General features: G+C 39.8%; 1 protein-coding gene across 2 annotated transcripts; it reads left to right on the top strand.

Annotated features, from left to right (window-relative positions):
- Positions 1-2,145: 2,145 nt before the first annotated feature.
- On the top strand, positions 2,146-13,079 carry slc2a9l1 (solute carrier family 2 member 9, like 1). 2 transcript variants are annotated; one of them, XM_039796716.1, is made up of 12 exons: positions 2,146-2,202; positions 3,273-3,368; positions 4,006-4,166; positions 4,242-4,366; positions 4,443-4,572; positions 4,923-5,071; positions 5,517-5,704; positions 5,806-5,916; positions 9,191-9,292; positions 11,192-11,267; positions 11,364-11,491; positions 12,289-13,079. In XM_039796716.1, exons 1-12 carry the CDS (start codon positions 2,146-2,148, stop codon positions 12,466-12,468), a joined length of 1,503 nt encoding a protein of 500 aa, XP_039652650.1. In that variant the 3' UTR covers positions 12,469-13,079. The 2 variants fall into 2 exon arrangements, with proteins under 2 accessions (XP_039652650.1, XP_039652651.1); XM_039796717.1 differs by lacking the exons at positions 2,146-2,202; positions 3,273-3,368 and having other exon boundaries at positions 4,015-4,166; positions 4,286-4,366.
- The last annotated feature ends 1,547 nt before the right edge of the window (positions 13,080-14,626 follow it).

The following is a 14,626-nucleotide window of genomic DNA, read 5'->3' as shown; positions in this document are numbered from 1 at the left end:
CAGTCAGCGAGAGGAGCCAAGAGCGGAGAACAGCCGGACATTTAACGTCCAAGTTATCATTATTTAAAAAAAAAAAAAAATTTTTTTTTTTTTTTAATGTAATTATGTATAAGTATGTATAGTATATATATTATATGTAAGTATATGTATATTGTATGTATATGTATGTATGTATGTATGTATATGTATGTACTGTATGTATGTATGTATGTATATGTATGTATGTATGTATATGAATGTACTGTATGTATATGTATGTATGTATGTATGTATGTATGTATGTACTGTATGTATATGTATGTATGTATGTATGTATGTATGTATGTACTGTATCAGTCCTTTCAGAAAAAAGAGTTTTTTTGTGATTGTTGCGGGCAAAAATCCTTGATTATGCGGCACGTTTTCTTAAAAAATGCAATGGAATATGCGGGATATTTATGTAATTTTATGCGATAAAATTGCGGGAACTTGCAAAAATTGCGGTTTGATGAAAAACAGAAAAAAGTGATTCCCCCAACACCCTGCTTTTTTTTTTAGAACTTTATTTCAAAAAATAGTTTACAGATATTCAGTCATCGCAATACGTAAACAACTAACATACAAAAATATATACAAATAATATAATATGAAAGTAAAAATAAAAGTAATAGTCTAAACAGAGGGAAATAAAAGATACAAAAGAGACAGACTTTCAAAAATCGTTAATAATATAGACAGCAGGAGCAATTAAACAAAGAAATTTGAGTAGACCAGTTATTTCATGGATCCAGGATACTATGCATCCTGATAAAGTTCCCTTGGCCTTTGGAATTAAAATAGCGCCACACCATCACATACCCTTCACCGTACCTAGAGATTGGCATGGTTTTATTTCAGTTAGTCTAATAGCTGGTTTGATTTGCATTGAGAGATGATTTTATGAAAAGTACCCCATGCCAACCTCTAGGTATGGTGAAGGGTATGTGATGATGGGGGGGCTATTTTAATTCCAAAGGCCAAGGGAACTTTATCAGGATGCATAGTATCCTGGATTCATGAAATAACTGGCCTTTAAAAATAAAAATCTGCCTGCCTCTATGAGAATTTAACATAGGGGTGTACTCACTTTTGTTGCCAGCGGTTTAGACATTAATGGCTGTGTGTTGAGTTATTTTGAGGGGACAGCACATTTACACTGTTATACAAGCTGTACACTTAATACTTTACATTGTAGCAAAGTGTAATTTCTTCAGTGTTGTCCCATTAAAAGATATAATGAAATATTTACTAAAATGTGAGGGGTGTACTCACTTTTGTGAGATACTGTATATGTATCATTTTTTGCATATTGTTTCTTTTCCGGTGTTGGTGTTTCAACATGCAATACTAATCATAATCATTGGGACCTTGTGCTGTCATATGGTTTAGGTGTTGCCATTAGTGAAATATGCGACACATCATGTATTTCAGATCATCTGCTTATTTACTGTGGTTGTCCCCTGCTCAGACGTTTCTACTGTTGCTCCCGCATGCTGTGTGCAATTAACCCTTTAGCTGCCACACAGTTTTCTGCTGCTTTTAAAGTCTCAGTGTTGTAGGCCTACAACCTCAAAGACTGTAATCTTAATGTTGAGGAACTCACCAACCTCCTCGACTGTACTTGTACTGAGATATTGGACTTTGTTGCTACACTGAGGAAGAAACACACTAAAGCACTTTCAGAACCGTGGCTAAATGATACTACTGCTCTCAGACGTGCCTGCAGAAAAGCTGAGAGAAAGTGGAAAAAGGATAAACTCCAAGTGTTATTTGAAATTTTACAGGACACATTACATAAATACCAGGGAGCAGTTAAATCTGCTAAAACTCTTCTTTTTTTTATCTTACCTGGTTGCTAGTAAAACCCAGAAGCCTCAGGTTCTTTTTAGAGTGTTTAACTCTATTATCAACACTTGTGTAACTGACTGTGCTGTGCCATCCACATTGTTGATAAAATTGCTGGTCTGAGTTTTTCATCCACTGCTTTTATCAGTGACCTGTGATCTGTCTTCCAGCAGTTTGAGCCAGTTCGGTGCTGGTTACTTTGTTTCTAGTCAGAAAGTCTGAAAAGTTAATGATAACCAGCCTGAAATACTTAACAAAGTCCATGTAGTCTGGACATACTGTATGTACTTCAAGGTCCCTGCCAGTGAAGACAGAATGGAAACTTTGCTACAACAGCTGGTAGGCTTTTACTGAATTCTACTGAATTTGTGTATCATTTTATATAGACCACGTATAAACAAATGTTCACAGGACAGTTTAAGCAGTGAGAAAATATGTTTGTGTTAATATGTTTATCTATATGTTTGTCATAAATGTTATATTAACGGGGGAAACGGAAGAAAGCAGGTTGTGTTTTACAGTTTTAGCTGACTTTGTCAATTTTCTGAATTATTCTTTAAACTCGTCATTCAATACAAAAATATAGAAATGAGGTAAGACAATTTTAATCTGGGAACAGTTACCCCTTAAAGAGTGACAGTTTAAGTTTCAACAAGTCTGGGAAAAAAGGGCCATTTAGACTTCTGTTTGAGGTGAAATATGGTGGGAGGGAGTGGGAAATATCTTATAATACCTTATGTTTTTAATTTGCAAAGAAAGAAATCTATACTTCCACTCCACTACATCTCAGAGGCAAATTACTCCACTACATTTGTCTGGCGGTTTTAGTTAGCAGTTACTTCTCAGATTACAATTTTTCATACCCTTTCTGTCCATTGAAAAGAAACCAAAAATAATCTGATAAACCAAGGGATTAATTGTATGTAGGTGTAACAATTTAGAAATCCTCTTGAATCAGCTGGAAAATGCATCGTCACAAAGCTGAAAACAGGGCTGTTTTTCTGAGCTCATGAGATACATGGTTCTATCAGGACAGCCCTGCAAACATATGACGATCTTATAGAATATGATACATTGCTGCAGATTAAACTACTCAACAGTTGTTATTCATTTAAAAATCCACAGCAGTAAAATGCCAATGGCAATAATAATAATCCAAAAACATCACATACAGATTTGTACTTCTAGTGGAGTATTTTCACAGTGTGGTATTGGTACTTTTACTTAAGTAAAGTATGTACAAAAATACTTCTTCCACAACTGCCTTTTGCACAACTTGAAAAGAGTCTAGTATCTGAAGTTACACGAAAAGAAGACCATACAGTTACAGTATATGAATCAAAGAGGTTAAAATGACTTCTGTTAGACCTATCTGTGTCTAATCACTACTGATTCCCTCTGCTTTGTAGACCCGTGGTAATGCTCTGTTCCTCATCATTATTTTGGGAATTGGAGGAACCTTTCAAACTGGCTACCACAGTACTGGATTGAGTTCTCCCTCACCGGTAAGATACATTGCTTGCAGCATTTCTTTTCATCCTGTTTTTTGTTGCTTTATTCACTCTCTCTCTCTCTGTCTCTCTTCAAACCCCCACACCAAATTTTCACCTCCAGTTACTGGCGGATGCTTTGAGAGTATGTGTTTAAATGTGAAAAGTGAAAGGAGCATTTTTTTTCTTTTCAAGCTTGGCTATTATCTCAGCACATAGCTGACATTCCCTAAGCCAGCACACCAGCTGATGGCTCAGCTGATTCCCTCCTAAAGCATATGATTGGATTTCCCAACTATAGCGCTCTATTTAAACTGCTTTTCCCAGCCTACGTCGCTGCATCTCTGCTAGCGCTTGCAACCCACCTCCACCCCACCTCCACCCCAGCTCCTCCTTTTATCTATATTTATGTTGTCTGACTTAATCAATGTCATGTCTGTTGTCATCGATGCTGCTCTGTTCTGTACCCTAAGGGGACCCTGCCATTGCTGCTCTCCCTGCTTAAGGCTTTCCATGTATGCACATGGAATAGCGGGGAGGCCCCAGAACAGAGCCATACCCGCCAAATACAAATTGCAGATGAATAAAATCTATTTATTGACAAAGTGGTCCTGACTGAAATGTCCTTTTTCGTTCCTAACTTTCACTGCAGTACATCCGGCGCTTCATCAACAGCAGCTGGTACGACAGATATGAAGAGACCCCATCTCCTCAGACGATCACGATGATCTGGTCCCTTATTGTTTCCATGTATGCTGCCGGGGGACTCTTTGGTGCAGTCAGTGTCAAATTGGTCTCTGGCATGCTGGGAAGGTGAGTAAGAGAGACCTAATGCAGCATTCAGTCCTGTAGCCTAAAACTACTTTAAGTGATGTGTTTCTTTATCAGAAAAAAGGTGATGATCTGCAACAGCTTTATTGCCATTGTTGCAGCAGGGATCATGCTGACAAGTAAAGGTGCCAAATCATATGAAATGATTATCGTGGCAAGGATCCTGTATGGCTACTCGGCAGGTAAGCCACCAGGACATATTCTACACAGCACGTCATGTTTGTACCTGCCTGATTAACATCCTCTCGTGACCTGCAGGTTTGGGAGGCAGCATCCATTTGATGTACCTGGGAGAGATTTCACCCAGAAAGATAAGAGGGACTGTGACTCTGACCTCAGCAACCTTTGTGTCACTTGGTAAACTGTTTGGACAGATTTTTGGACTGAGGTATGCACTTATTGTCAATACGTATAGTAGGGCAACAGTAGTTTTGATTGTTTTAGAGGATAAGAGACCTCAATGGAAACTGAATGTACAAAATATTAGTGACACCTAATGAGGAGAATCCATGCAAAAGCCATAGTCTCCTATTCATTTTTAATAAAAAAAAAGAAAGAAAGAAAGAAGAGATTTAGATAAAGAGAGACAGAGAAGTTAGAGAAGCTTTTTCACGCTTTGACCATTGTACAAAAATAGCTTCAACACAATATTAGGAAGTGTAAATACAGATGCAATTGTCTACAAAAAAACAACATTTAAACTAAGCTGGAACACGACACTTCCTTTTGTTCTTTCAGTGAGATACTTGGTCACGAAGAGCTGTGGAACATCGTACTCTGTGTCCCTGCATTTTTTTCAGTGGTTCAGATTATAGTGTTGCCTTTTCTCCCTGAGGCTCCCAGATACTTATTCTTAGAGAAAGGTGATGATAAGGCTTGCAAAAAAGGTTGGTATATTTCCCCATATTCATGCAGTACCCGACTGTAACAACCTTTAACAGTTTGAGTATTAAACACACAATAAAACAACTGCTATTCCCCAAGAATTATCTAAAGATGAGCTAATTGGCCACAAAAACACATTTACTGTACTTAAGTAAGAGCTTGGTTGTTTTTGAAAGACATCTGAGGGACAATGAAATTGATATCAAGTTTTCAAAATGTTAAATTGTGGCACACGTGACAACGTACTGTAGGTTGTGGTTTACCAACACATTTTAGATCATAGAGCCTTTGGCAGACTGTTCTCTTCTCAAAAACATTCATATTTTATATCATTCTGCATTACAAACACCTATACAAACACATAATATATGTATTGTATATGTCTTGAATGTGAGCATATGGAGCACATTTCTCAGTTATTTGTGTCTCTGGTCTTTCTTATCCCAGCTCTCCAGAGTCTTTGGGGCCAAGGTGACTACAAACAGGAAATGGATGAGATGTTGGCTGAGCAGGCGGCCATTGAGGCAGCCCCATCAAAAAGCCCTCTGCAGCTGCTGAGGGACAGGACTGTCCGATGGCAGCTTCTCACCATGTCCATCATCTACTGCTGCAACCAGCTGTCGGGCATAACTGCGGTGAGGATGGAACTTAAATACCTTATTTCATGCTAATTTAAGCGTCAAACAACGAAGATTATAGCCTCGCAAAATCTAGTAAACTGTTCTCTCTTTCCCAGATCAGTACCTTCTCTTTTGACATCTTCCTGGCGGCAGGTGTACCGAGAGACAAGATTCGCTATGTTACTCTTGGTCTTGGAATATCTGAAATGATCACCTACATCTCCTGTGTGAGTTACTCCCTCAGTCACCTGAGCTATTTCTTTCCACTTCTCTTTCCACACTCTTAATTTCGCACAGAAATATTGCATTTTTTTCTACTTTACTTCCTGAGCTGTCATTGAGAATCTGTGTGAAACTGTTTGGAAACTGTTTGGTTGTTAAGTTCAGCCGCTGCTAGCACTGGTTTGAACGGCCGCTGCCACTACTACCGGGTTCTTGTATGTCTTACTCTTCCCACCAGAAACACACTGAGGTATGGTAAGCATAGCATCAGCATAGCCTGATTTTTTTATTTTATTTTGTAAATCTTTTAATCTGGAAAGCACCTTGTCAGAAAGGTAGCCTGACAACCCAGACCCACATCAAGATGTTGGGTCTGGGAACTCACCATTGGCAGGGCTCAATCCGAGGGGCGGGATAAACGGTTGTCTTTCAAATTCTTTCTGCACGCAATAGGATAGCGCTACAACCAACCTGAGCAACGTTAGTTGATAGATTAAACTTTTGCCGTATCCGGTCGGCAAAACTCCAAACACATCTTCCTTTTTGAAGAATTGTGCCGTTCTTTGTTCTTTTCTCAAAGAAAAGCTGAACTCCAAGTCTTCCAGAGTCGTGCCCAACCAAAGCCATTTCGAAAGACCGCTGTTCGCCAGCAGCAGCACGTGGAACCATTGCAACTCTGCCGTCATTATGTTAAGCCCGCCCACCGACTACACGATGTGATTGGCCTGACTAGAGTTTGGTTTTTCCAGCTTCCAAGCCAACAGAGAGTTGCTCGATGGTGTTTTTTACACCCAACTGCTCCTTCCAGGCAACGCTGCGAACTTAACCATAACCATAACCAGTGCCTCCCAACGGTGCCTTCCAGGCAGCGCTGCCTGGAAGGCACCGTTGGGGGCAAAAAACACCGATAAACGCTAGACTGACCCTGGCTGCAAATTATATTTGCTGCCACTAAAGTGCTATATAAATAAAAGTATTATTATTTTTAGTATTATTTTCTCATGGAGAGAGACGAGGTCAGAGCCTACATGGCAAACATCAACATAATTGTCGTAAATATTCGTCATTCACAAAATTATCCATTCCATGTGACATGGCTGACTGAACTGTATTTAAATGATTGACACAGTATGTCTACAAATCACTGGTCTTGGCTTTAAGAGCAAAGTGTAAACAGACAAACATTTGGCTCAGCACATTTAAAGGCTGTAAGAAATTGCATCATGTGCATGTAGTAGTATGCCGTTTTAATTCATATACTGTATTTATTTACTGTAACACTTGTAATATTACCAGTATATAAGAAAAATCTGTGTCTGTAGGAAACCTATACTCACAGCTAACACACACACATGGCAGGTACTATCACAACACTAGACATGCCTTTATGGGACGCTTCACACTACCTTTACATAAAACGAATGCCATAAAAAAACTGTAATGTGTAGGGCGAAGTCAAATTGAAACATATTACCACTGCATTTAACACAGATTACAAGTGAGATCAGTTTTTAAAAATGAGTAAAATGAGCAATTAGTCAAAAAGAAATCATCTTAAAGTGCTCATATTACGCTTTTTCCCTTGCCTTTATTGTGTTATATCTTTTTTGTGCATGTAATAGGTTAACAAAGTGAAAAGGCTCAAAGTCCACCCCAAAAGGAGCTACCATCTCCCACAGAAAACACTGTTCATGAACTGCTCCAAACAGCTCTAGTGTAGTCCAGCCTTTACTTCCATGACAAACACGCGTTATTTTGCGTCACCTTGTAAGACACGTTATAAGGCTGGCCTAGCATAGTGTTAAATGCCCTCAAACCATGCTAGTTAGAGTGTAGGCCCAAAGATGTCCAGGAAACAGAACAGTACAGAATTACATAGTTACGTATGAAAGCCTAATTTGTTAACATTTAAATACCTTATGAACTTCTGAAATGTCTTGCTCCATTCCAGGTTGCGAAGCTTGTCGGGTTGTTCTGCCTGTGTTTCGAGATCAGACTCATGTACGGTTGAGCCGAAGCCATGGGTTACCAGCTGAAGCGGGTTTTGTTTTGGATCACACTAGCTTGCTCGTCAGGGCCCCGCCCTACTCTGCTTCTGACTGGCTAGTAGTCCTTACCTAGGTACTGGGCATGTGCAACTCCCAACAAAGATGGAACGTGAGATGCCTCACTCTGTAGCTAAAACAGAGAGCTCAACACACCGGGTGAAAAGAGGAGCTGCAGCAATGTGCAGTACGACAAAAATATGGTCCATCCATCCATCCATCTTCGTCCGCTTATCCGGTGTTGGGTCGCGGGGGGAGCAGCTCCAGCAGGGGACCCCAAACTTCCCTTTCCCGAGCCACATTAACCAGCTCCGACTGGGGGATCCCGAGGCGTTCCCAGGCCAGGTTGGAGATATAATCCCTCCACCTAGTCCTGGGTCTTCCCCGAGGCCTCCTCCCAGCTGGACGTGCCTGGAACACCTCCCTAGGGAGGTGCCCAGGGGGCATCCTTACCAGATGCCCGAACCACCTCAACTGGCTCCTTTCGACGCAAAGGAGCAGCGTCTCTACTCCGAGCTCCTCACGGATGACTGAGCTTCTCACCCCATCTCTAAGGGAGACGCCAGCCCCCCTCCTGAGGGAACCCATTTCGACCGCTTGTACCCTGGATCTCGTTCTTTCGGTCATGACACAAAAATATGGTGTTTTTTGAAAATGTAACCATGTAAACCTATTCTGATATAACCTCTAAATACAATTATGAACCTGAAAAGGAGCATAATATGAGCTTTGTGAATGTGTTGTAAAGTATGGACACTGGTGTACACTGGTGCCATGTGTCCATTACTTGTGTCAAACGTTTGTTGAGAAGGAAATTTGAAGGCATCAGTAGAACTAAATTGTACTGATAATGTGGAATTATTAATTATATTGTATTTATTAATTTATTGTATTTATAATATGTATAAAAGTATTAATGTAAACATTGATTGTCTTGTTTTGTTTTATCTTTTGTGTGGACCACAGGAAGAATAGTTGTTACTACAGTAATAACTATGGGGGATCCTAAATAAATTAAATTAAATTAAAAATAGCTCTGTAGGGGAGTGTTAGCATGGAGCAGCAGAGCAAATGCTCTAAGGCATCAATGATTTGGGGGGTCAGCTGGGATAACTAACACTTGTGCAAACCCCCACTTGTGTTGTTGTATCTTTTGACAGATAGGGACCTTTTGCCAAAGATAACAATTATTGACATATTTCTATTATCATTTTTTTACCTTTCCCTCTCTCAGGGGCTGCTGATTGAGCACACAGGGAGGAGGCCATTGATCTGGGGGGGTTATGGTTTCATGTCTGCTTGCTGGGTGTTGGTCACTATCACGCTCAACCTGAAGGTACAGCTGTTACCTTTGAATACTGAAACAGTATTAGTTAGAAGATATGCAACGTACTTTAAAGGGTCATTTTACCCAAATTACAACATTTTCTTACCCTAAGTAGTGTCAAGACATGCAGATTAGCAGGTTTTTGAGATGTCTGACTCTGAGATTTATCTACCAATAAAATGGAAGTGAATGGAAATGTGTTAGTGTTGCTCACATTTAAAAGCATTGAAAAATACATTTAATAAATTAAGCAGCGAAAGATCTCCCAGCATCCATGTCCTGGTTCTAAATAATAGACGCAGGACACCACAGACTTTAGTGTGTTTTCACTGGAACTACTTCAGAATCATTATCAGCTTTATTGGCCAGGTTTGCGCAAACAAACAAGGAATTTGACTCTGGTTAATCTTTGCTCTCTTAAAAAATAAAAAAATAAAAAAAACAGACAGTGAGAAATATATAAGAATACTGTTAAGTAAACAGTATAACAATACAATAGAATTTTCTAACTTTACAAAATATATACAATAACAATTGAAGAGAGGGAAGGAATATTGCAATATCAGTATAGTCTGAGATTTAAGATTTGAATATAAATAAATACATTGCAAGAATAATAAGAAAATATACATGAGGTAGATGAGCAGAAGAGTGTTGTTTGTCAGGACCCGCCCTACTTTCTACCAAACAAATAGTCCCTATAATTACTACAAATTAAATTCCAGTTTCCTTCTATTTTATTATTTTTAAATCTCAAAAATGCCTTTAAAAGTTCTGCAGCTAAAACTATTTACATGCCTTAACCCTACAGAGGGTAAGTGGTAAGTTTTAAATTCCATTTAAGTAAAAGTGAAAATATACTGCAAACTAAGTTGAAACCGTAATTTCACCCTAGGGTCCTTTGCACCATGACCTCGAGCCAAACACCCCCCCAGAAGCTTTTTTCACCTGGGTCTAACATTGGGAGCATTAGCGTAGAGTAGCGTTATTAGCCGAATAGCTTAGCGCAGGGGCTAATGGACCCACATTTGTATCTCGTAAATGACCCCACTAATAATGCCCAAAATGATACCAAACGTCTACACTAGTACAAATAGGTTATGCTCTCATAAAACAATGGATTGGAAAGTTTGTAAGTACACCAGAAGTTTATGTAAATAACACTTGCCTGCTGGCTTCTGCTCTCTGCTGTTGTTGTTGCTGCTGTAAGACGAGTGCTTAGGGACATCTACAAATTACAACACCGAAAAGAGATGCAACAAAAATATTTTTTTATTTACCTTTTTTTTTTAAGTGCTGTAGTATAACTAGCAGGAGACAAGTAATAATTGAGGTAAGTGGAGACATTACCTTATTTAATCATTAAATTAATAAATATTTTTGTTGTAACTCTTTTCGGTGTATAGTAATGAAGCCGCCTAAGCACTTGTCTAACTCTGCAGGTAGCAGCAGCAACAAAAAAAAAAAAAAAAAAGAAGGGAGGCATAAACTTCTGGTGTAGTTACAAACTTTCCAATCCATCGTTTTATGAGAGCATAACCTATTTGTACTAGTGTAGACGTTTGGTATCATTTCGGGCATTATTAGTGGGGTCATTTACGAGATACAAACGTGGGTCCATTAGCCTCTGCGCTAAGCTATTCAGCTGATAACGCTACTCTACGCTACTCTACGCTAACTCTCCCAATGTTAGACCCAGGTGAAAAAAGCTTCTGGGGGGGGTGTTTGGCTCGAGGTCATGGTGCAAAGGACCCTAGGGTGAAATTACTCCGAACCATCACTTTAACTATGTCCATTAGCTTTGATTGCTGCTGTGTTCAAAGAGAGCAATTAAATATTGCTCTAAAGTGCTCTTTTTCTGTAGCAGACTGTATTCATATTCACATATACAAAATTGTCTTCATGCAGGATTCCAGCTACTGGGTTCCGTACATTTCGGCTAGTTTGATCATCCTCTCCACCATCTTCTTTAGCGGAGGACCTGGTTTGTGTCTTACAGCAATTTGGCTCACATAAAAAAGATGTTTGCATGCACAGATAATTAACTGAATCACCTGTATCATCTCTCTGGTTCACCCAGGGGGAGCCACACATACTGTCTACAGTGAGATCTTCAACCAGTCCAATCGACTGGCAGCGTTTGTCCTCATTGGGACCCAGCGCTGGTTGTTTTCCGCTGTGATGGGCCTGGTCTTTCCATTTCTTATTGTGAGTACAACAAACATGAAAATGAGCAACACAGAAGAGCTTACACTGTAAAAGCAACTGCAAATCTTAGCTTTTAAAGGTAAACAGGATTTATTCATTGGCAATATGGATTATATGATGTGATATACTGTATTTTGACATTTGGTTGTACAACAACACTTATATTATTATAATTAAGATCAGTGACCTTAAAGGTCCCATGACATGGCGCTCTTTGGATGCTTTTATATAGACCTTAGTGGTCCCCTAATACTGTATCTGAAGTCTCTTTCCCGAAATTCAGCCTTGGTGCAGATTTAAAGCCACTAGAGCCAGTCCCACAATGAGCTTTCCTTAGTATGTGCCATTTCTGTGTCTGTAGCTATTGAGGAGGAGGGGGGGGGGCAAGGTGGAGGGTGGGGGTGTGGCCTTGACCAACTGCCACTTTGCTCGTTTGAAAGCCATAATGTCTCTCTCTCATGGGTGGGCCAAATTCTCTGGGCGGGCAAAGCAGAGAAAGGGGAGGTAACCTTGCTCCTTATGACCTCATAAGGACCAAGATTCCAGATCGGCCCATCTGAGCTTTCATTTTCTCAAAGGCAGAGCAGGATACCCAGGGCTCGGTTTACACCTATCGCCATTTCTAGCCACTTGGGGACCATAGGCAGGCTGGGGGAATGCATATTAATGCTAAAAAACTTCATAAAGTGAAATTTTCATGCCATGGGACCTTAAATTAATCTTTTAGTGTGTAGTAGAACTGAAAACTTGATATGTGTCACATTGTATCGAAACACTGTGTTTCTTCTCTCTTCCAGAATGCCTCATACTGCTTTGTGCTGTTCGCCTGTATGTGCCTGCTGGCTAGTCTTTACACCTTCTTCATCCTGCCTGAGACTAAAGGGAAAACCCTGCTGGAGATCTCAGAGGAGTTTAAAGCCATCACTGTCTGTGGGAAATCCTTCTTAGAGGAAAAGAGAGTGGAGACCAAGTTATGATGCAGTCCAGATACAGTAGACTGTTGTTTCAAACAGACAGAGGAATAATGAATGACTCTGTGTGACCTTAAAGGTCCAGTGTGTAACGTGTTTAGATGTTCATTATCAAAATCGGTGTTGCCCGTTCACAAACTTGTCCTTTTTCATGAATATTTACCGCCACCATAAATTCCAAGTATTCCTATTGGCTTGAAATTTTACATTTGCGTTTGCATGAACTAGGGTAGACGCTCCATATTCATGCACCATCTTGAAATCACTGTCTGTGGCTCATCATACAATTGTAACAGTACTGATGAAAAAGTAAATCTTTTTGATTATTTCTACTTTTCCCACGCACCTCAAGCTGAGTTAAAGCAGGCCAGGAAATTAATCTCTACACAACCACAACCAATCACAATCATAAATTAACTATTAAAGTGTTTTTACTCAATCTTATTGATATTTCTGTAATTCTTATTTAAACTTGCAAAAAGAGAGAACCCTCTAGATCACTGCAACTGTGCTGTCACATAGGGCACCCACACCTGATAAAACTGCACCTGCAGCTGCAATATGTTTGTCAGCAGTTTCCTTCCTTCCTGCTCTCCAGCAATAAATCATTCACTGTTCCCTTTGGTCCTTTGGGGCTCTACTGTCTGTTCTTTGACCACTGCAGGGAATGAAATTAATGGAAACTCTCCCACAAAGTCCCACAACATTGTAAAACACCATTCTTGTAAATCGATGTAAATCACCATCACAATCCCACTGAACTGGTTTCTTTTACTCTTCATACCATATTCTTAAAGTGAGACTGTAATGGGAAAATTACATTTAAGCCTAATTCCTTATATTTTTATGTTTAATTCGTACTTTACTTCTCTCACAAATGCTGAAAGAGTTGATCTCATTTCCCACATGCAGATTTTGATTCTAACTGCTGAGACGTCCAGCCTGGAACATAATGTGAGCACTGTTTGTCTGAACAGATAGGGGCTACAAGGTCACTCTAAAACTATCGTACAGGGAGGAGGAGGCGAAATGGCTCCGAGAGTCTCTTGTATTTCTCTGATTGTCTGCATGTGTATCAGATTGCCTGTAAGAATTGTAGCATCATAATAATCCAAGTGCGTGTGTGCTGTCACTCTTTAGATGCATAAAAGCCTGGTGTTCTGTTCACTCATTTGAGAAACTGACTCCACACTGGGCTGCGGCCTTTTGTGAAATCATGTTGCTCCTATTTGCAAATATATACTTTGGTTAATAAAATACAAAAACCCAACTTGGTTCTAGTCTCAGACTGTCTTATTTGTTTCATAGTACTAAACTTTGAAAACTCTTCCCCCTGCTGCAAAGGAAACTCCACTACACACTTCCACTGCAAGACAATGCAACTTTTGGTCAACAGGGGCTACTCCGGCTACAGGTGACAGTTATAGGATAATGCTAAACTACCAGGCCTACTGTTTAGCATTTGTATTGTAACAGCAGCACAAGTGGAGGTACACAGTAATTAAGCTAAGCTAAGCATAAGCTAGTGGTCAAACCATTGTATTAAATTAGGCAACTGTACATTTTATTGGTCATGAATTCCACTTTTCATTTGTAAGAGGAAGAATGTGATATATTTATCCTAGCAAGAGTTTAGGTCTCACTTTAAAGTAGACAGTGTCTGTTTGGCACTACCTAACTGTTAAATTGACTAATCTGACTTGGACGGACTGAAGTCTTTTACATGTTGTTGCTCTTTTTCCTCTTTTAAGGACATCAGGTATTGTGTTCCATGTTGTTTGCTTAAGTATACAGTACATTATGTGAATGCACCACACTGTGTCAGCATATTCTACAGAACAGTAGAAGCAGAATTGCCTACTGGACCTCTTCTTCCTCTGGACATGTTTCTATCCAGTCATTAGTCTTTCCTCCATCATTAGTGTGAATTCTCCTGTCCTGGCCTGTGAGTCCTCCTCTAATCCCAGGATATTATGATACCACACACACACACACACACACACACACACACACACACACACACACACACACACACACACACACACACACACACACACACACATATGCTAGCAGCCACAGGAGCTTCATTAGCTGCCAAACACTCTGTCCACAGTTCAGCACTTTGAGGATGGGAGCTGTGATTGACAGTGTGTTGGCTTGGCTG

The sequence above is a fragment of the Perca fluviatilis genome, chromosome 4, assembly GCF_010015445.1.
Source record: "Perca fluviatilis chromosome 4, GENO_Pfluv_1.0, whole genome shotgun sequence".
Lineage (NCBI taxonomy): Eukaryota > Metazoa > Chordata > Actinopteri > Perciformes > Percidae > Perca > Perca fluviatilis.
Note: the sequence above shows the minus strand (reverse complement) of the source record. Positions and strands in the feature narration are given on the sequence as shown.